We start from the raw sequence: 22512 nt of genomic DNA, 5'->3' as shown, positions 1-22512 counted from the left end.
GCCGTTCTATTTTCCAATATTTGAGGGTTTAAGTTTCAGACGGGTCAAAATCTCAAAATAATTCCTTGTCCCTTCGGTTTTACGATCCCTTTCTTAAACAGACCCGCCCAATAAAAGGCCTGCTTGAGAATTGAAAGTGCGCCTGAACTCTAACGCGTATTTCCTGGTTTCTACAATAAATTTTTTACCCAAAATTTGTTTTTCGTATAATTTTATTGCTCTCATATGGCTTGCAGAATCACCTCTTGATAAACGTGCCACTCGACTCTTTTCACTTAGCCTTTATATCTAGATTCTGGATTCATCACAGTGTCTCATGACCAGAGCAGACGAACATATAGCGGTCAGAGTCGTAAACAGAATAAATTAATAAACGAAGGCATTAGGCAGCCACGATAAACAATGATTTAGACGATCATAAGAGTAACAGTGGGGATTAAGTAAATTCTGAGATTGAAGAAATTTTTAATAGGCATGATTTAAACTAAATTACGACTGTAATAGAGGTCCCATTAAATGTCAGCGGATCGGTAATATTAGAGAGGACCTAGCTTTTGATCTTATCGGAGAAATAGATGGAAAAATAGTATAAATATATAAATTAATGAAATATAAATGCCCTTTGATTTAAGCTTAGAAACAAAATGATAAAATAGAACCGGCTTTTGACTCAGGATCGGAGGTAGATCATATTTCTGGAAATTTAGTTAAAAAATTAGAGCTGACAAAAATTTCGGCATTACCTGTTTCTAATACAACATTATATACCGCGTTTGGTGGGAAAGCTTGTAAGGTAAAAAAGGGAATTTCGTTAAACTTGAAGAGTGGAAAACAGGATATAGAATTTATTTTATTGGTAGTTACGAAACTGAATTTTGATCTCATTTTACACAAGATGGTTAGAAAACAACAAATTGGATGTAAAATATGTTAACCAAACAGTTATTATAAATAATTAAATTTTTACGGAACCGATTGTCAAGTTTACTATAAAATCGAAAGATAGGTTTAGGAAAATTCAAGAAACAATCAATGATGACAGACTAAAACTGAAAAGTAAGAAGTCAATGAAATAAAAAAGCTTCCAAATGACAAGAAACAGAAATTACTACAAGTAATAAGAAAATATGAAAGCATTTTTTTAGACAAACCGAGGTGAAAAAAGTTAACGAACACGAAATTTAATTAAAAACTAGGAAGTCAGTAATAAGAAGAAACTACCCATTGCCAACGGAAAAATACCGAAGGTTAGGTTAGAATTTATGAAGCCAGAGAAGTTAGGGATTATAGGAACGGCGATAAGCAAATTTTGTAATCCTCTAAGAATAATGGAAAAAATGACCAGGATATACGCATATGTTTCGACGCACGTTTTTCAAATTATATAATAAAATGGATTTAATGAATAGCATGGATTTAACGCAAGGTTTTTTAAAGATTCATTCAAAAAAGAATCGCAGAAATTTAGTGTATTCGTTTTTGAGGATAGAGTCTATCAATTTTGTAGAATCCCTTTCATCATAAAACGGCTAGTAATGGTTTTGCACGAGCCCCAAATTCTGTAATTGCAAATAACTTTGAGAAGTTTTTGACTGTTTATGTTGATGACATCTTGATGACGTCAGTCATTTGAAGAATATTTTCAACAGTTAGATAAAATCTCACAGGGCTAGGAGACATGGAAATTACATTTAAATGAAAGAAGTCAAGTTGGCGGCAGGACGAAACAAAATTTCTAGGTTTCATTCGGACCCCAGAGTGCATAAAGCCAGACGCGAATAAATTAAAATCGATTACAGAAATACCTTCCAAAAAAAATCGGAAACAATTGCAAAAAATTGTAGAGGTGTGTGGGTATTAGAGCAGATTCGCGAAAAAACACGCAAGCAACGTTGCACCGCTTCGTGAGGTATTGACTTTAAAAACAAATTTACCTGGAAACATCATCATGAAATTGCGCTTAAGCAATTAAAGTGTAATTTTTTAGAATCTGTTGAACTATCTCACTATATGCTCGATAGACCATTTTGTCTTCAGACAAATGCGTCTAAAAAAGGCATGAGAGCGATATTATTTTAGATCGATGATGACGTATGCGAAATGATAATTGCGTTGGTAAGTAAATCTCTTACGGAACACGAAATAATTTATACGATAACCGAATTAGAATTGTTGGCAATTGTTTACGGTGTGATTAAACTACAAAAATGTCTTCTTGGGATAAAGTTTATAATGTATACAGACCACATAACAGTTTGACTAAGCAGTTTCACTAAGTTATCAGGGGGAATAAATACCGTATTATTTTTTGAAATATTTCCAACGAATTCAAAACTTTAGCATTTTGTATTACAGTTTATAATGTAATTTAGGCTCCTGTAACTTTAAAAAAAAAGAAATTTCAGAAGATTTTAATTTATTTTGACACTTCTACGTGTTTACTAAATTTCATAAAACTGAAGTTAGCCTAATTCTTATCAGTAACAAAAATATAGCCTATTCTTCGTAGAACCCATCGAATTCTAGATTATGGAGATGTTCTACGTTATTGAAAATGTTCTCATTTGGAATAATTCACTGTAAAGGAGTGGATAATGTAGCCGCAATCTATTTGAGTAGGATAGTCACGGGGAAAAATAATGAATCGGTTGAGAAAATGTTTGCAATGGCTGGATTCGATAATAAAGCAGAACCTGAGAGAAAAGTAGTAAATGAAATAAATAGAAACTTTAATGTATTATTTGTATTATTTAGAAATTAGCAAATCATAAAAAACATAGCGAAGATACATCAAAACTATATAAAGATTTATTAGAAGGTAAATTGATTTAGAATTATTGCTTCAGAAATACAATAATTTTCCACAAAACTAAAAATCTAACGAAAGAGTGTCCTTTGATTCTAAAACGAGCTAGAAATGCAATAATTAATTTAATTCATGAAGAGATAGGGCATGCAGACAAACCGAAAATTGTTAAGAAATTTTTTTGTAAAAGGTACTGGAAAGGTATACAAAAAGATGCGAAAAAATGGATAAAAACGTGTAACTTATGCCAAAAAAGAAAATATCTGAATATAGCGATGGAAGGCGACTAGGATAAACGTAGTCACCAACAATAGTACGGGCATAACACCTTATGAGTTTAATTTTGGAAAGATAACAGAAAACAACATTTCTGAAATCTTAAATATAGAAGATAAATTATAAATTCCTCGGTAAATACGAATGGAAAACGCACGAAACAGAATGAGGCCAAAAGCCGAATCAAGAGTCAAGCAACAGAGAAAAATCTCAAAAATTGATTTAGAAGTAGATTGCGCATATCTCGAGTGCAATAAAAGAGGAAGGTCACAAGTTTCATGAAATATATTTTTGGGTTTTTTAAAATTAAAGAAAAAGTCCACACAAAGGCTTTTAAATTAGTTGAAATGAAAAATGAACAAGAAATTAAGGGGGGTTTTAATCTAAATACTTGCGTAAATATTATAAAGAAAATTATTGACTCTCCTTCACCTCGATGGCGATTGGAAATAGAAAGCTAAAAAATAAGAAAATTTACGACAATTATTTAACTCTCATAAATGAAAAAAGAAAAGGCTTAACTATTCTTTATTATCGTAAAGAGCGATAAAAAGACTAATAAATCTAAATATTATTTTTATGAGTTTATATAATAGAAGTAGGAAAATATAAAGATGTATTCAATATGTATTTCTGACAATGTAGCTCGGCACAGGTAAATAATAGGAAGAAATAATTCCAACTAATTGTTCATCTCAATGGATCTGAGATCTCTTTGATTTGGGGGATATTTTGGCATTTTCTCTAAAAGTTTCGTAAATGCCGTAAGGGGAATTATGTAATGATTCCATATGAGGGTATACCAAATCAACAACTAATTAGCAGGCACCTGGATTAGGACAATTATCAAATATTTGGTTTTGGTTTCTAAAAAGATTATGAAATTCGAATTTAAGTTGGTTATTTGGTGAAAGTACGCTACGCAGACGGACACGGAAAAGGATATCCATAGGGACGCATGTGAATATGATTATAACTTAATTTATATCCTGGATTTATAAAGTAAGAAAGACATTGCTGCAGAAAAGGATTTGGAAAAAGGATTTGCGACGTCAACAAGAATTCTTCAGGTATCTTGCTGCGAGAAAATGTTGAAACCTATTATTTGTTTAAAGCTGGAATTTTTTAGATGGTATGATCTTTACTAATTATTGTTGGTGAAATTTTGCGAAAGAGTGATCGGGATTTGAGTATTGATCCGTATGCGAGAGATTTAGATATATTATAATCGGTTGATAAATATTACGCACATATAGAGAAAATCGCACTAAGTCAAATTTGTTCGATTTTGTGTAGTTCTACAACCATCGAAAGCGCACAAAACAACTCAACGTGAAATATATAATATAATTATAGAAATAAATAATAAAAATATATGTCATCCTTCAGAAAAAAAATTTAGATTGAGTCGGTTTCACCATTAGTTCCTACTTCTCACTGCTTCCTACTACTTCTAAAAGCACCCTGGACGAAACAGTAAATTTTGATTGGCTTGGACCATCTTAAAAACAGAGTTTACACATGTTTTGAGTTTCTAAAATAAAATTTCTTGTACTTCGAATTATTTAAACTATGAACTCTCTTGGGACGTCTAATTTCATTCGAAATAGCGAATACTTCAAATTATCAAATATATTTAACATTCAAAGAATAGAAGTTTTATCAGAAAACAAAACAAATTTCAAATTATTGCAAATTCTAATTATCTGGAATTCGAATTATGAAAACTTCACCGTATTATGGAGAACAATTAATTATAATTTTTAACAATACAATGTCTATTTTTAATTAAAATTCGAAAATTTTATTTTTCTGTATTTCAATGTTATTGTTATATCTATTCTACATTGTCTTTGCTTTACTTTAAACTCCAAATAATTTGTATCCGAAAAAAACTTCCTAAAGACGTAATAACAAATATTAGTACCTTTCAGTCTCGCGACTGCATTTGTATACATGTCATCATCTGAACTTTCAAAGTCTGAACTATTATCCCTTTTATTTTTATCCATGTTTTCCATACTTATTCGTCTTCATTCATAAAATCTTCTCTTTCGTCGTAATCTCACGCAGACTTACTAATTGAAATCACCTATCTGTAACAGAATATTGTACTGTATTATGCCTTTTATTTCCAAATAAATACATAAACATGAAGGTAAATTTAACAACATAAATTAGAAATGAAAAATGGACTCGAATAACTCTGCCATTATTATTATACCGTTGAGCCAAATCTCTTTTGGAGTAAGCGTAATTCGGTCGGCTCTAGCCTCGTTATGCTACTTTGACCAAGGGAGTTATATGTTCAGGGTAAGTAAGGGGTATGTAGAAAAAAGAATAGATTTTAGATCAATCCACAATGCACGTGTCACTTATGCAAACAACACATATTGGGATGAAATAAAAAAATGTGATTACAACTAACTTTTAGAAGAGAATTCACTGAATTGCATTCAGAAAAAGCATAAATAATAAAAACCTAATGCTGTTTAGAAAGAAAAAAATTATGGAAAAATAAGAGTAACTATGACTGATAATGTATGAAGTCTCCGGAAGGAAAGGTCATTTAAATAAAGTAAAAAAAATCTCGTATTTTGAAAAAATGGCAACGTTTCGGACCCAATGTGGTCCCTTATCAAGCCTGTTGAAAGATAATTTATTTAATATACGAACATCTTTAACAACTGCAAACAAGGTTAGTTCCGGGAGATTAGTTACTATGTTTATTTGCGAGTTCAACGTTTTCGGCCAAAAATATTGTGTAATTTTTAAGTAACGCTCGGGAGAATTGAGACACACATAACCTCGTAATATACACACGTTGTTAGCAAAATCAAAAATTTTTTGAAAACAAAAAAAAGTGTGCGGGACGTCCGTTAGCATGTTCGCTACCATTTCCCAGATTTTGAAAACAAAATATTCCTTATCTTAGGAAAAAAGCCGAGGGAATCTAACACTGAAAAAATCGATACTAATTCATAAACGCTATGCAAATTAATCACATTTTGCTAAATTAAAACTTTTTAAAATTAACTTACAAAAAAAGTGTGTGGGGACGTCCATTAGCATGCTTGATATAATTTCCCAAATTTTTGGACAAAATATTTATTATTCTAGAAAAAAGCCGGGGGAACCTAGAACTGGCAAAATCGACAATTTTCTAAGTATTACGTGCTCTTAAGAAAATAAAAAATAAAATATTAATAATCAGATCTTAGCCGATAACAAATTATGAAAATATAAACAGAAATAAAAAATTTTTAAGAGTTTGATTAAAACAAAAAAGGCGAAAGTAACAAAAGCAGTCATTAAGGTTAAATAACAACAATACATGTGTAGTCAATAAATTATGATAATAAATAAATAAGATCTTAGACGATAATAAATTATCAAAGCGTAAAAAAGAGAGAATCTTTGCATGGAATAGATTAAAACAGAAGAAAGTTGACAATAACAAGTGAAGTCAGTAAGGCTGAGTAAACCAAAGAACAGTGACGAACAAATACATTATGTAAATATATAAAAATGAAGATGGAAAAAGATTATTTTTGAAACATCATTTCATTCGTTTTCAAGAAGGATTGAAAGACAATATAAAATGTAAGATAAAAGGTTAAAATAAATATTAACAATATAAAGTGTAGTAAATAAGTCGGAACAGGGATAAAGTAAATGAATAGTGCATGAACAAAAATTTACCTTAGAACGCCAGTTGAGAAATGAGTAAAGGAGACACTTGAAATTCCGTGTTGGTATTAAAAATGAATATAGATTTAGTTTTATGGTTGTGAAAATGGAAATGTGAGAAGTCCAAAGAGAATCAGAAAACTGTATCAAGGTGTATTTGTTAAGATACACATTGATGGTCGAAAATAAACTTTTGGATTTTAATGTTAGCTACAGTTAACATCAAAATACCTATGTAAAAGAGAAAATATAGATGAAATTAGAAAAACACAAAAATAATATGAAAACTGATGATTGTTTTATTAGGTTACGTTCGAAAATTTAAGCATTATGAATTTAAGCACAAATAATATCTTACCAAAAGAATTTTCAATTACTGGACATCTTCATTAAACTTGACAATCCCATATTTGTTCTCAAATATAAATGAGAAACAAATTCTTATTGAAAAGACATTATAAAAACGAAAAACTCCAAAACAATAGCGGAAAATGTATCCTTGGACGCCATGACTCAACACGCGTTCATAAAGTCATCATTAGTAGGAAAAACTACAGGTGCTCATTTGTTCGCCACTGTTCTTTTGTTTTACTCAGCCTTACTGGCTTCACTTGTTATTGTCAATTTTCTTCTGTTTTAATCTATTCCATGCAAAGATTCTCTTTTTTTACGCTTTGACAATTTATTATCGTCTAAGATCTTATTTATCTATTTATTATCACAAGTTATTGACTACACATGTATTGTTGTTATTTAACCTTAATGACTACTTTTGATACTTTCGACTTTTTTGTTTTAATCAAACTCATCAAAATTTTTTATTCCTTTTTATATTTTCATAATTTGTTATCGGCTAAGATCTGATTATTAACATTTTGTTTTTTATTTTCTGAATGGAAATATCTTATTTTTTATTTTTGTTTAAGATGTTCGTGTATTAAATAAATTATCTTTCAACAGGCTTGATAAGGGACCACATTGGGTCCGAAACGTTGCCATTTTTTCAAAATACGAGGTTTTTTTTGTTACTTTATTTAAATGACCTTCCCTTCCGGAGACTTTTTCATACATCAATCGAAGGTCGAAACTCAAGGGGGAAAAATATGAGTAATAATTCTGAGAAAGAAAAAATCATGAAAATATGTAGTTTAATATGAATAAAATTTAACTTTAAAATGCACTTTAAAAGCATCAGTTCGAATTTTGTAATTCTATTATTTGTTTTGTTAACATTATCTACTTTATTATTTGTTAGAGTTTAGAAAATTAGTTATTATTAATCCTCAAACGGGACACTGGTGCGAATTCACACGAATAAAGATTTTAAAGGGCCGATCCATTTTGATATGAAGAATCGCGGAGGAAGTACGTCTTTACAGTTTGCAAAGTTCTAATACTGTGCTACAGGCTTTAGCAGACGGGTCTGAAAACGATGTAGGCGATGTACGATATAGTAATTTTTTTCTAAAACATAAGCAATAAAACTTTGTTCTTTTCTCTAAATATTCTATTACTTTTACTCTTTCCTAATGCACCCTCACATCGCACATCACTGCTCTGACATGGGTCTCTGATGAATCTTTTCACAAATCACCCATTTGGAGAGCTTCATAGATTTATAAAATAAATATTTTCCAAATTTTACATGAAAAAAAAATCTTACATTAATATGCTCGTATAGAGCAAAAATAACAATGTGTAATATTTTTCTTTTCTCTCAAATGCCCATACTGGGTAATTCGTTAATATAATTTGTTTTTAAAATTATTTAAAAATATCTAATGATAAATTTTAAAAACTAAACATCACTGATGACTTCATTTAAGAAAAGTAGGAGAAAAAATGGGGTTTGATGATGGAGGAATCAAAATACAATAAATGGTATAAGATGATAAAAAAGAAAGGAGTACCAAAGTATTTAGTAAAGAGATGGGGAGTATGGGAAGGATGTAGGAGAGGAATGGCAAATAAAGAAAGATGACAAAAGGATGTTGTAAAGATTCTAGGGAGAGGGTGGATTAGGAGAAGAATGGATGAAGGAGTTAGAGGGTGCTAGAGGAGCAAACGAGAAAGAATGCATGTGAAAAAAATGGCAAATTGGTGGTTCAAAAAAAGTGAAAGAAAAAGGAAATGGAAGTCGCTTAGATTAGAAGCTTCAAGATTGTAAGCAATGGTTATCTAATAGCATAAGTAGACGAAGATGCGTTTGCGTTCTCATTCTCTCTCTCTGTCTTTCGCTTGCACTCTCGCTTTCGATCACTCGCTCACTCGTTCACTAACAAGTCCTAAATTGCGTTATCGCAGGAAATACAAATAAGGATCTAGATATAAGATTTTAAGTAAATAGTTGTAAATAATTGTCAGTATCAAGGAAAAGATTTTATAAAAAATATGAAGACGGAAAGATTTTAAGGAATGCAAGCCATGTAAATCGTTCTGCGTTTTCCTGATTTCGAGGACGTAATAACGACGTTCGAGTACTTTTCAACATAAAAATTAATGCCAGGAATCTTTACAGTCTATGTTAATATGACAAGAATAAAAAAGATTAGTAAACAATTAATCTGATTTCGTACCGGTACGAAAAGACTAGAAAATATCTAAAGAATCTCAAGTTCCGTCAGTTTTCCAACATGTCATCTATAGCTACTCAGGAAGTAGGTATTAAAGAACCAGGTATGGTTTTATGATGTCTTCAAATCATATTTTACCCAAATACTTTTCGACAGAGGAGTCCTTTGTTCGTAACCAGGCAAATGTGACAAATTTTAAAAAATAAATATATATTACAATTTCCGATTTAAAAATATGGAGGATATTATTAATATACAAGTTTTTACGATTCCAGACTCCCTGTTCTGAAAGTGGTCAGTATAGATATAGAATATTTATATTAACAATAATAGATTTTTTTACCATTAGGTAATAATATGTGTTATTGTTGTTTATATCGGTAATTGTCCACAGACAGGGCATTTTGGAGTCGATAGATTATAATATTAAAGCTACTAGTTGCATTATTGTAAAACTTGATAAATATCTTAATTTTAGTGCCTCATAACAAGTTCCAAAGTAAAAATTAGGTTATATTGTTGCAAGCCAGAGTAAAAAAATAGTATGCACCAGAAATATTGCTTTAGCAGATGTCCACACATAACTGAGGCAAATTTTAAATTCACGTAGGTAATAAATAATGAACCACTTTAAAACTTAATGCTTGAGAATCTCAAAGCTAGACTAAAAAAAATACAATTTTAATGATAAGCATTTTAATTTCAATGCAATGTACACTACACATGAATGTAAATATGAGTGTCTTCGAAAATATTTTCGAAGTTACGTCTATACATAAAGAGCCGTCGTTTTTCTTTTTTTTCATTCAATAAATTAATTTTTGTCTTTTTTTACATCTAAAATATATTTTCAATTAACTTTACTATTTTTTATTTGTAAAAATTTAATTTCATTACTTTATGTACTTTATTCACGTCTAATACTAGTTACAGGAAGGATGAAAAATAGGTGTGACGTCAAAAGGCTCCACAAGCCTTTCAAATAAATTTTTAGCCTGTATACTTTTAAAACTTCTTGTTCTTGTTGTCATAAACCTTATGTATTCTGAAAGGAATCAGTTTAAAAAAACATTTTTTTTTAAATTTAGTTTTTTCGAAAATGCCGTCGGTGTGGAGAATAACCCACATGGTAATTGGAAAATCATATTTCCGTATCTTTGTTTCAACTGACTGTGAGATATTATATTGGTAGTATAAGTAGTACTGCGTGGCAGTACCGGTCACCCTGGTTTATATGTTCGCTAATCTTCCTATGTACCCGGCATTGAAACGAAAGCATTCGTTTTTCTCCAAGCCTAAGGGGTCCCCCACCTCTATCGCGAGTCGTTAACATATTTTTGTCCAGCAACTTTCATTGCCTGAAATATACTATTAATAATGATATAGATAAATACACCTGACTCTGAATGTAGTGCGCAAGTACTCAGTAAAGTATATTGCCCAACATTATGTATCCCAGTGGAAACAGTTCACACAAACCGGAAACGCTGAATTCAAAATGTCGCGGGCCGTTAGCGCTTTATGCATGCTAAGGTTTTCATGAACATACTACAATTTTCCAAATAAAAATCAATATAATAGAATCAAAAAACCACTTGAATATTTCGAAAAATAGCGAGTTTTGTGGCATGGTGTCGCGCAGATGTAAGGATAGGTAGAAATGTCAGGAAGGCTAGCACAGTGCTTGACAGAGGAGTGCAACCTTCTTTTTCGCATAAAATATACTAAACGTAGCGGTAAGTTATAAAGGACTGCATTTTTAAGTGCATCACGCTATGATAGGTGGAAGTGTCAAATGCCAGGAAGTACATGGCATAAATTTTTTCAGTCATCTTCGATTATTTTGTCGAATGACGACCTTCCAGTGTTACGCAATAAAATATCGAAAATTTGGGGTTAGGGGCCGCGCATAAATTACGCAAACTCCTTCATGGGTTCAACGATTTTTATATGCTCTCTTACATAAGGGCGCATGGAAATTCCAAACTATTTCTAGATATTAGATATTTGAGGTTAGTTGGGGAAAACTCAGGATCTCTTCACTATTTTAGTATTGATTTTAATTTTTCAAAAGCTATTTAGTTAATTAATAAAATTGAACATATTTTGGTTGTAACTAATATATTATTTAACTCAATAGCACTTGCAAAATAAAGCATAATGTTTAAATACACTTATGTTAAAAAATTATTTTTTTCCTAGTCAAAGGTCGACAATGGAAAAAAGAATTGAACACGAAAAAGTTGCCGGAATTGCCATGACGCCATGCTAAAATACTTAAATCAAACCAAAGAAGGCTCTACGAGCCTTTTTTATAGCCAAACGTTTGTTTTTCGGCCGACTACCTTAAAAAACTTGGCTTACTTACACTTAAAATTTTTACAACATTTCCTTACAACTAATTCTCAAAAACTAATAACCATACAAACCTTATCTAATATTAAAAAATAATACTTAAAATACTTAAGGCTAATACTTAAAACTTCGCTACTATTAACAATATTCATATTTTTCTTATATCCCCATTCTCTCTTATTTACAACTGTTTTTTCACTCCTCTTCCACCTTTTTCTTCCTTTTCATCTTACCTGACACCCTTTCCACTCATGCTCCTGCCCTTTTGTCCCTACTTCCACGCATAAATACCATCATGCTTATCCCACTCCTTTCTACTTCCTTACACTTCTCCAACCAGGGTTCCACTCTTGAATCCCTCTTCCAGCACAATTCATACATAACCTTCTCAATAGAGAGCCAAAACCTATTATAGTCCTCCATGCACCCACACCTTATCCTCGCTATAAGCTCCTGACTTCCTTTCTCTGTCTCACACAAGTATTGTGTTCTCTCCCTTGGCATAATCCACCTATAGTTTCTGTTCAACCTTGACTCTCTTATTCTCCCTTCCCCTGCTGCCTTCTCTCTTTCCATGCCGCTTTTCTTAAACATCTCATATACATTCCTTCCTTCCTAGTGCGTCCTTCTCACTTCATCGATCTGCATTTCATTCCTTCTAGAATAACTTTCCCTTTCAGCCTTCATCTTCCTACCCCTACTTCTGTTCTCTTTATCCCGCCAATATTCCCAAACCAGCCCACTGCCCCCTTGTTCCAAAAATTTCACCTCTTATTTACACGCGCGACTCCCAGTTATAATTCTTAAACTCATTCTTCTTGTTTCTATCCTGACATTATAGTAAGACGTGTTCCTTGCGAAACCCAGTGTCCACTTTCCAAACCTCTCCTGTATTCTATTTACCTCGTCACTTTGCTTCCAAACCCCCACACCTTCGCTTCATAAAATAAGACATTCATCACTAGCAGCTCGAAAAATTCCATACTCCTTCCAAAATAATCTTGCGAACAACTTCTTTTCCAGCCCCCATACCCGCCTTATCACCACATTTGACTTTCTCAGTCTCTCTTTTATATAACCATCTACTACCCGATTCATGCGAAATGGGAAGTCCAGGTAAACAAACTCTTTCACCTCCTTTCCCCTCCGCTTCCACTAATTACCCTTATCTCTTCCACCTCCTTTCCCGAACACCATAACCTTGGACTTTTCCACATTCAACTCTAAGTTATTCTATTCCACGTATCTTCTCAACCAGTTTCATCATCTCCTTTATAGCCTCCTCGCTCTTTGCTAGCAGCGCTATGTCATCTGAATACGCGAGTGACCATATCCTAACCCCTTTTACCCTAACTCCTCCTTCCACTCCGACCGCTAGCTTACGTTCCATATCCGTGATGAAAATCGCAAAAAGCGTTGGGCTTTATGGAATCCTTGTCTCAACCTCATATCGATCCAGAAACCCTCTAAAAAACCCTACCTTCCTCTCATCGTATCTTTCGTCTCTTCATATAAATCCCTTACCCTCAACACTTTTTCACTACCTCCTTCAGCCTCTCCCATACCTGTTGTGTGGTATACAGCCACGCTTCGTTCTTTACCCCGTCCAGCCCTGCTGACCTTCCCTTTATCTTTTCTAGACTTTTTCCCATTTTTTTCTATCACACCCCAATTTCCTCTAATACCTGTTTGACTTCTACTACTTTTCCTTCCCTACCGAAACCCCTCTAATTCTCATGTCCTCTCTGACATCTGCCATTTGCTGTTTAGCCCCCCCCCCCCTCCAATCTTCTCTCAATCTACTATTTTCCCCTATTAGAATCCCCAGTGCCTCTTTTTCTGAATGCCCTTTCATTTTTTTGGGTGGTAGCCAACGTGTCCTACTGCTCCTCTTGAGCGGGCTCTCTACAGCGCTTTTCTCCTGGCTCACTTGACTATCTCTCTTCCGCTTTGCGATAAGATATGTCCTCCTTCGTTTGCACTAGAATATGTATTCTTCGCTTTTACGCTTGCTTCGTTCTCCCAGTGCAGCTTTTCCTCTTCCTACTGACGTGGCTCGACCTCGGATCCGGCGTTGTTACTGACAGTTTAATATGTAAAGATCCCTCCCCGTCTACGTCACTAACACTACTCTGATTAACGCCCTCCAGCTCTAACTCCCCCTGCTCTTCCGTTGGTAACGGGGATTTCTCCATGCAGCACCTACTACAACCGACAGATGTCGCTGCACTCTTTTATTGCCTATCGCCCTATGTTTTTCTTAATTTTATTTTATTTCGACTTATCAGTCCTTACAGAGATCTTTTTTCCCTCTCGTAACCTCCCCAAACCATACGAAAGCCCCCTTGACCTGATCAAAAGCCCAAAACTCCTGTCCATAATACCGCTTGAATCCATGTCAACCTAACCTCACTTTCACTATTTCATCAAACCCTACCTCATCTTCGCGCTAAACATGAATCTTTTCACTCCCGACTCACCCCACATACCCTTACTCAATTCCTGGGTTCCACCCTCACACTCCACTCACACCTTTCACACGCATTCCTTTCAAAAACTCTCCTTCTATCAGCGAACACAGTTTAACTAGCGCCATCGAACATGCAAGTCCAGCCTTTTTTATATTGGCCAGCCATTAACGCGGACGTGATCATACAGCCCGCATAGGCACCGTGGTGGGAGGTGAAGGAACTGCGCAAGTGAAAACAAGGGTCTAGGGGACCGGAAATAGGCGATCATGAATGATGCAAGCAAGAATAACGGGTTAAAATAGGACTTAGGGGAAGTCAATCTGAATGGAGATAAGGTGGGTATCGAGGCAAGCTGCGAAAATAGTGGTAACGAGTAGTACAAGACACCGGATAGAACTATGGGAATTGCAGCAGCCGCAGCAGGCCTGGGGAGGTGTAACAGGCGAAGTATACCCGCGAATCTGGAAAATCTCAACAGAGCTGCATAGCGCTCGTATAATGTAGGATTGATCCGATTTCTCGACGATTGGCGAAAACGGACGAGTGCGACAAGCAGCGAAGCAATCTTCAGTGGAGGGGAAACATCAGCAGAGGAAAAAAGCAAGGGAAGAAGTGAACAAAGATTTAGAGAGAGGTGAAAAACTCTAAGAAACGGATAAAAATAAAAACATCGGAACGAGAGAAGGGTGAGGAGAATTTACTCACGAAGATCCAAGCACTTTTTAGGCCTTACTAGCTATCCCCTGTGGCGGCGGCTGCGTCGCCATGGGACGTTCTTTCATATAACTCAAGAATAACTTAACTTATGAATGAGCTACCCATTTAAAAGTCAAATTTTTGATTAAATTCGATGTCACTTACATGTTTTCTCTTGATATTAAGTTTGAACATGAAAATACTGAAATGGAAACAACATAACACTTTTAAGTATTTACAGTAGATTTTCGGTTTGAAAAATGCGAAGTCGATAGGGATATTTGAACTAAAGTTGGAAAAAACTCTGTGACAATAAAATAAAAATAAACACTTGCATACAGATAGATAGCAACTGTTTTTTTCGAATTTTTATTATAAAAACTTGGAAAAAACTGTGAATGTAAAACCGGAATAAGAACTTGAATGAAGATAATTGTAATTGTTTTTAATTATAAAAATTGTACTCGAGTACGCCCCCGAATAATTGACTTTTTTATATACTTCAAAAGATTGCCCAAAAGCTTAAATAATATGCGTGAAGAGTGGAATGCCGATTGGTCAAAAACTGCGACAAAGCGCCCTTCTCATATTTTCACCGTTCCTATCCCATCCTCCCTGTACTCTTACGACCTGCCTGAAAGCCCAGAAAATATGTGAGCAATATTTGGTACCAATTGTCAAAAACTGGATTTCCATTAGCATCACACATTTTAGGCCACATGATTTTATATATTTCACAAACTGTGTCCCCGCCCCACTCCATCACCCCCTTAATATTTTTACGACTTGTCAGGGAGCCCAAAGAATATGTGTGCAAAATTTGGTGGCGATTGTCAAAAACTGTACATTTTCATAAGCACCATACGTTTTAGGCCACTGGTTTTCATATATTTCAAAACTGCCCCGCCCCCCTCCTCACTCCATCTGCTCCTTAATACTCTGACGAACTGTCCGAGAGCTCAAAACATAAGTGCGAAAAATCTTATGCCGATTGGTAATAAATTGTGACATTGCCCCCTCTTCCCATAAGCCAAAATACTCTTCCGACCTGTTTAGAAGCTCAAGGAATATGTGTGCCAAATTTGGTGACAAAAAATATCTACAAAAATTGTAGATATTTTGAAGAGTTTAAATTATAATTTTATTCTGTTTTCATGCATCTGTCTTCGTTTAGCATAAAACGAAATATTATATTTTTAAATAACATTTTCGATAGATAAAACCATAACCGTTGGTCAAGGAATGTTCGTTAACAAACTCGTTCCTTCTTTTATGACCTAAAAATGTATGCCAAAGCTCGATTAGCTCTTAGCTCCGTTAGCTTTTTTAGAGTTATCGTGTTCACGGACGGACGGAAGGTGTCCCGAAACGTGGAGATCCGTCCAAAAACTACGGTCTGAACAACTTTTTTCTATTTTTTTCGTCCCTTTTGTTGTTTTTCCAGATTTGTTTTACTGTTATTTTTTATTCTATTTTTTACGATTAAAACCCATCTAACGCTTATTTAAAAAAGTGATTTGTCAAAAAATTTTAGATGTGTTTCAGGTGCACAATATGTGTTTACTAATTTTTTTCTTAGCTTACGTGTTTTTTCAAAAATTTAATTTTTCGAATTTTCAATGTAATTATTCGCGATTAAATAGAAAAATACGCATCCTATCAAAAAACGAATTAAGACAAATGTGTAGCTTTTTCTTAGTCAAACAATCTTAGTAGTTTGTGCAGAGATGAGGTGGTAGATTGCCGATCCCATGTATTAAATTTCGAACGATTTTTGCCAGCGCCACCTATTAACTAAGGTTTTTGCGAACTAAAATAAAGCGCTCTCAATTACTCAGGCCAGTTTACGAACCGAAATAGATGATAGACGGTTCTACTTGAGCGGTCAAACAGGGCGGCATTTTTACAGTTTGACAATCTCGGTAGAGAAGATCAGAGTGGGTAATTTCGCATATATGACATGGTCTATATTCTAGATCGTAAACAGGCTAGGTGAATTTGGGATGCTTTAATTAAAAAGTTTACATAAAAAAATTTGAAAGATCTTAAGGGAATTTAAAAAATTATGCACAATTAAACATTTTGAAAAAAATACTGTTTTTTTATATTAAAAGATTAATTTTAAAGCCTATTAATGACAATTTTAATGATTCTTTAAGTACATAATGATGGAAAAAAAATGGTGGAAAATAACAAACAATTTTCTTGAAAATTAATACTTTTTTGTCGTTTAATGATTATTATATATTTTTTGAATTCATTGTTTTTTGGTAGAAAATTTATCTTCTCGGTTAAAAAACCATCTTTTTCATTAAAAATTTAACTCTTTTTGGAAATTTGTTGATTTTTAATTGAAAATTTAACTATTTTATTCATGCTTCAAAACTGATCCTTTTCAGTAACAAATTCATCTCGTTTGTTGACAATTTTAAGATTTCTGTTGCCAAGTTTGTTGTTTTTTATCAGAAAATTAATTTTCTACGTTAAAAATTCTTCTTTTTATTGAAAATGAAACTTTTTTTAAATCCGTTATTTTTGTGTTGAAAATTGAACTATTTAATTTGTCTTTTCAAAGCTTGAAAATTAATCTTGGTAGAAAATTCCTATTTGTGGTACAAATGAAAGTTGTTTTTAAAAAATATTTGGTAAATTTTCGAAAATATATTTTTTTAAATCACTATTTATGTGTGCGATTTCTATCGGAGAAAAAAAGAAACTTTGAACGTCCATAAAGTCGAGATCACGCGACTAAGTTCGTTCATGAAATTTTTGTATAGAATGATTTTCATTTTTTTTTTATCTTAAAAATAAAAAATAAATTGGAAATTGGAAACATACCCACACCAGCAATGTGCTAAAATGTACTTTTCGGAGTTCCCCAACCATCTTCTTTATTCATAATGTGTCCCCTAAGGGTTTACATGACTTCCATTCCTTACAACCTTTCCGTTTAAATCTATATTTTTTTACAATCTTATCCTTTCTATATATATACAATTATTTACAACTATTTACATAAAGTCTTATATCCAGTTCCTTATTTCTATTTCCTGCGATAGCGCACTTTAGGACTTATTAGCAAGCGAGTGAGCGAGCGCACGAAAGCGAGAGTGTAAGCGAGAGAGAGAGAGCATGAGAACGCAAACGCATCTTAGTCTACTTAACTTTTACTTTACCATTACTTACAATTTTCACGCTTCTAATCTAAGAGACTTCCGTTTCCTTTTTCTTTCACTTTTTTATACCACCATTTACCTTTTTCACGTGCATTCTTTCATTCTCCCTCATTCGCTCCTCTAGCACCCTCCAACTCCGTCATCCATTCTTCTCTTAATCCATGTTCCCCTAGAATCTTAACCACATTTTCTTGCCAGCTTCCTTTATCTTCCATTCCTCTCCTACATCCTTCCCATACATGCTCCCATGTTTCCTCCTCCTATTCACATATTCGACACATTCTGTTCTCTTTTTTTCTCAGTACATCCCCTCCCTTACCTCGTTTCCCAGTCTAAATCTTGTTATTCTGGTCCACCTTCTCTCTCCCCATCCCTTTTCTAAATACTTTGGCACCCCTTCCTTTTTTATCATCTTATACCATTTATTGTATTTTGATTCCTCAATGCCCTCTCGCCATATCCTGGCGTCCTCCAGTCTGCCCCTAGTGTCCACCTTATATACCTTTCTTGTAAACTCTCAGTATCTTTCCTTTCTTTCCGTCCACATATCTCTGCTCCGTAACCTAAAACCGGCCATACCCGCGTATCAAATAACCACATTCTCCTTCTCCAATTTTTTTTGAACCTTTATTTTCTTATTCCCCATATCTGTTTCATTACCCCTGCTGCTTTTTTAATCCTTTCTCTTACAGGAGCTTTATGATCTCCATTCGTCTGCAAGATATATCCCAAATATTTATACTCTTTGACTTCTTCTAACTTTATTCCTTTCCATCTCCCTGTCCATTCTTTCTTCCTTTCCCCTCCTTTTCTAAACCTCATTATCTTTATACTTTCTACATTTGCATTCAGCTTTTTTCCATCTAAGTATTTCTCTAATCCTGTAATTAATCCCGCCATCCCTTCTTCATCCTCTGCCATCAACACTATATCGTCTGCGTATGCCAGTGTATATATCTTTTCCTTCCCTATCCTAACTCCCCCCAAACCCTTTCTCCTTATTTCTTCTTCCAAGTCTCATATTAATAAATTAAATAAAAGTGGGCTCAGAGGACACCCTTGTCTCACACCTCTCACCAGCCAGAAACTATCTCCTACTTTTACCCTGCTTCTTGTCTCTCTAAAAATTTCTGATACTCTCTTTATTAATCCCTCTCTTATCCCCTTTTTTATCATAACTTTTTCTATTTCTCCTCGATTTAATAAGTCAAACGCCGCCTTTAAATCCACGAACATTGCTATCATTGCCCCATTTTCCCTTTTAATTCTCTTATTTACTAGATAGTTCAGAACATATATGTTGTCCATTACCCCCATTCCTTTTCTAAACCCTGTCTGATTCGGTGACTCGATCTTTTTTTCTTCAACTTCTACCTTCAATCTCTACGACAAAATAGTTACATATACATTATACAGTGTTGGCATTAACGTCACCCCCCTATAATCTTTGACCTCCTCCTCCTTGCCTTTCTCTACTATTGGCCTCTTCCTCAAACCTTTTATTCTCTTCCTCTTTCTTTTGATAACACAACTTAGTATACACTTTCTTTTTTTTCATATATTCTTCCCCACTACTTTTTTCTTTTCTCCACTTTCTTAATTCCTTTCTGACCTCCTTTTTTTCTCTTTGCAGTCCTCATCCCACTCACTTCTATTCCCCCCTTTATTAACTACATTATTATTTGTGCACTTTAATCCTATTTTTATTTCTCCTATCATTTTTTCCATCTCCTCGTCCACATTTCTCTCTCCCATTTTGATATTTCTTATTTTTTCTCTAAACTGTTCTTTTCCTTCTCTTGACCAATCCCTCTCTTACCTTATCTTCCACTATCACATAATCAATTACCATTCACCTTTCACTTCCTGAGCGTGTACATTCTCCTTTTTCATCCCCTTCTATATTCCCGTTTAAGATATACTATCCCAACTCCTCCAAGATCTTCAAAAACTTTTTTCCCTCCCCATTTAGTACCTTATCTTTGGATTTTCTTCCTCCCTCTTCTCCCCATTCCCTTCCTCCAGTGTCTCCTGTTCTCGCATTGAAATCACCACCTATTATCATCCTAATCTCTTCTTTATTTTCTTCAATCATTTCTTTAATCTCCTCTTCTTTTTCCTGCATATCACCGTTCCCATAAATCCCCACTACCTTCCACTTCTCTCCTCCCATCATAGCCTCTTCTACTATTACTCCTTCTTTTTGTTCATTCATGTCTTTCTTATCTTTCCCTGTTATACATTCATTCCTTACTCCCATCACCATTCCTCCCATTGCTCTGCCCTTTTTATTATTCCTCTTTGCATTTTGCACTTGCCATTTGTAACCACTTGGTAACCTTCCCTTTACTCTTTCCCATCCCTTTTCATCTAACCACGTCTCCATCATTATGACTACATCCCATTGTGTCAAATTTCTCATAAACTCCTTACCCTTTCTCTCTAATCCTGCTATATTCCAGTAACCTATTTTCCTCTTATGTTCCCATTTCTTTAGTTTCACCAGTACCATTATCTCCCCTCTTCTCACTTCCCTTCCTATATTTCGCATTTCCTCTATATCTACCTTAGCATCAATCCTTTTTAGTACTTCGTCCACCCCTTCCTTCAGCTCCTTCCCCTCTAATCTTATACCCTTCATCACTATGTTTAATTTTCTTTCTTCCCTCTCTTTCCTCTCTATTCTTTGTCCTTGTTTCTCAGACTTTCCATCTCCTTATTCCCACTCTCGCCCCCACCACAATCCCCGTTCGAGCTTTCTAGTTTCATCCTAGCTCTTATCTCCTCTACCTTTGTATTATTAACTTCTTCCTGCTTCTCTAGCTTTTGCTCCAATGACTCCATCCTTTTTTCTAACTTTTCCCTTATTTCTTCCCATTTTTTTAATTTCTTTCTTAACTTCAGCCATTTCCAGCCTAATTTCCTTCTTTAATTCCTCTCCCCTTCTCTCCTGCTTTTCTTCATAAATCCCCATTACCTCTATCATCACTTCTCTAATTTCCTTTAGTCTTTCTTTTTTCATCGACATTTCATTTTTATCTCCGCTACCGTCAGCACCCTCCCTGATATCGCTTTTCCCTACCATACTCTGCTTTTCCGGCGGCGATCTAAACATTTCCTGGTATTTTACACTCGCCCCGATATCTTTCTTCTCTTCACTGCTTTCCATCTCCCCTCTCTTCCTTTTGATAAATGCTTCTATTGACCCTACGCTTTTTGCTCTTAATCTTTACTTTTCTATAATTTCTTTATACTTCCACTTTGCCTTCCTTTCCTTCATCTCTTTCGGCGTACTGAACACTTCCTGCTCTAACTCTGTTTCTTCCGAGGGGATACTCGCTCCACTAGCCATTAATCAAATTCAAATTTTCCCGCCTTCTATGCTTCCCTGCCTCTACCGTCGCTGTCTGTTACTTGTCTCGCCTTTCTTTGTCGCTACCCAACCCTGCTACTACCACTCCGTCAACACAGTCTTCCCACCCTGTCACAAATCTTCAAAAAAACTTCCACAAAAATCTGTCTCAATTCTCCAAAATATCTACCTCCCCCTTGCAATCTCACAATCCCTCAATTAGATCTCTCACCTCCACACCCTTCTACACACTTCCACAATGCACTCACCTCAAATTTCACCACAGTGGTGCAGTGGTTGTTTGATCTTTTTTTCAATTTTTATATACAATATTTCCTAAATTCATATAATTCGATATAATGTTTGATATATTTCAGACAATTTAAAATTATTAAATTAGAAAAAAAATGCAGAAAATTTTAATGCATTTTTTTATTTTGCAGGATACACAAAATATTAGGAAAAATTAGAGTCAGCTTGAAAGATATTTAAGACTTTTAGAAGATTTGAAGAAATAATTTTTCGAAAAACTATTCATGTTTCTAAATATTGTTAATCTCTTCAAAAATTCTGAAATTCCTAAATAATCTTTAAAATAAAAAATTACATTTTTACAATGACCTTCAAAACATAGAGATTTTTAATAACTTTCAGAGGAATCTTAACAAAAAAATGTCATCGTTTCAAAATTCTTAAATAGCTTCTAACTTTTTTTCTCGAAATACTCAACATTATATAAAATTGTTAAAAATTGTTTTCAAAATGTATGGAAAATTTCAAATTGTATAAAAAATTTCAAATTTTAAATTACTTTAAGACCTTTACAAAACTTCTACACCTTCAATCTAATTTTCAACTCGATGGTTTTCAACTTCGAAAGTTCATTTATAAAAAATTAGTAATCATGAATTAATTGATAGCGTTCAAAAATTAAAATTACGTTTTTCAATTGGTCAATCTCTGAATGAAATTATTTCAGACAGAAATTTAGAAAACAGAGAAATTTCAAAAAGTTAAACATTTTAATGTTTGTAGATTAGTTAAAGTATTAAATTAAAGTGTTGATAGAAATTACTCGAGTTAAAGTTTAGCTATTTCTAAAACGATTTTTATATAT

General features: G+C 33.9%; 1 protein-coding gene across 6 annotated transcripts in view; it reads right to left on the bottom strand.

Moving 5' to 3' along the window:
• The window catches only part of LOC117180242 (uncharacterized protein CG4449), a 555967-nt gene that overhangs the window by 360723 nt on the left and 172732 nt on the right, over window positions 1-22512 (bottom strand). For all 6 annotated transcript variants that reach the window (XM_033372635.1, XM_033372634.1, XM_033372636.1 and 3 more), the window contains one exon: window positions 5010-5178. In XM_033372635.1, coding sequence (XP_033228526.1) covers window positions 5010-5103 — 94 coding nt within the window. In that variant the 5' untranslated portion in view covers window positions 5104-5178. The remainder of the gene's footprint in view (window positions 1-5009; window positions 5179-22512) is intronic.

This window comes from Belonocnema kinseyi, chromosome 9 (genome assembly GCF_010883055.1).
Source record: "Belonocnema kinseyi isolate 2016_QV_RU_SX_M_011 chromosome 9, B_treatae_v1, whole genome shotgun sequence".
Lineage (NCBI taxonomy): Eukaryota > Metazoa > Arthropoda > Insecta > Hymenoptera > Cynipidae > Belonocnema > Belonocnema kinseyi.
The sequence above is the reverse complement of the archived record's forward strand: the minus strand, read 5'-3'. Positions and strand labels throughout refer to the sequence as shown.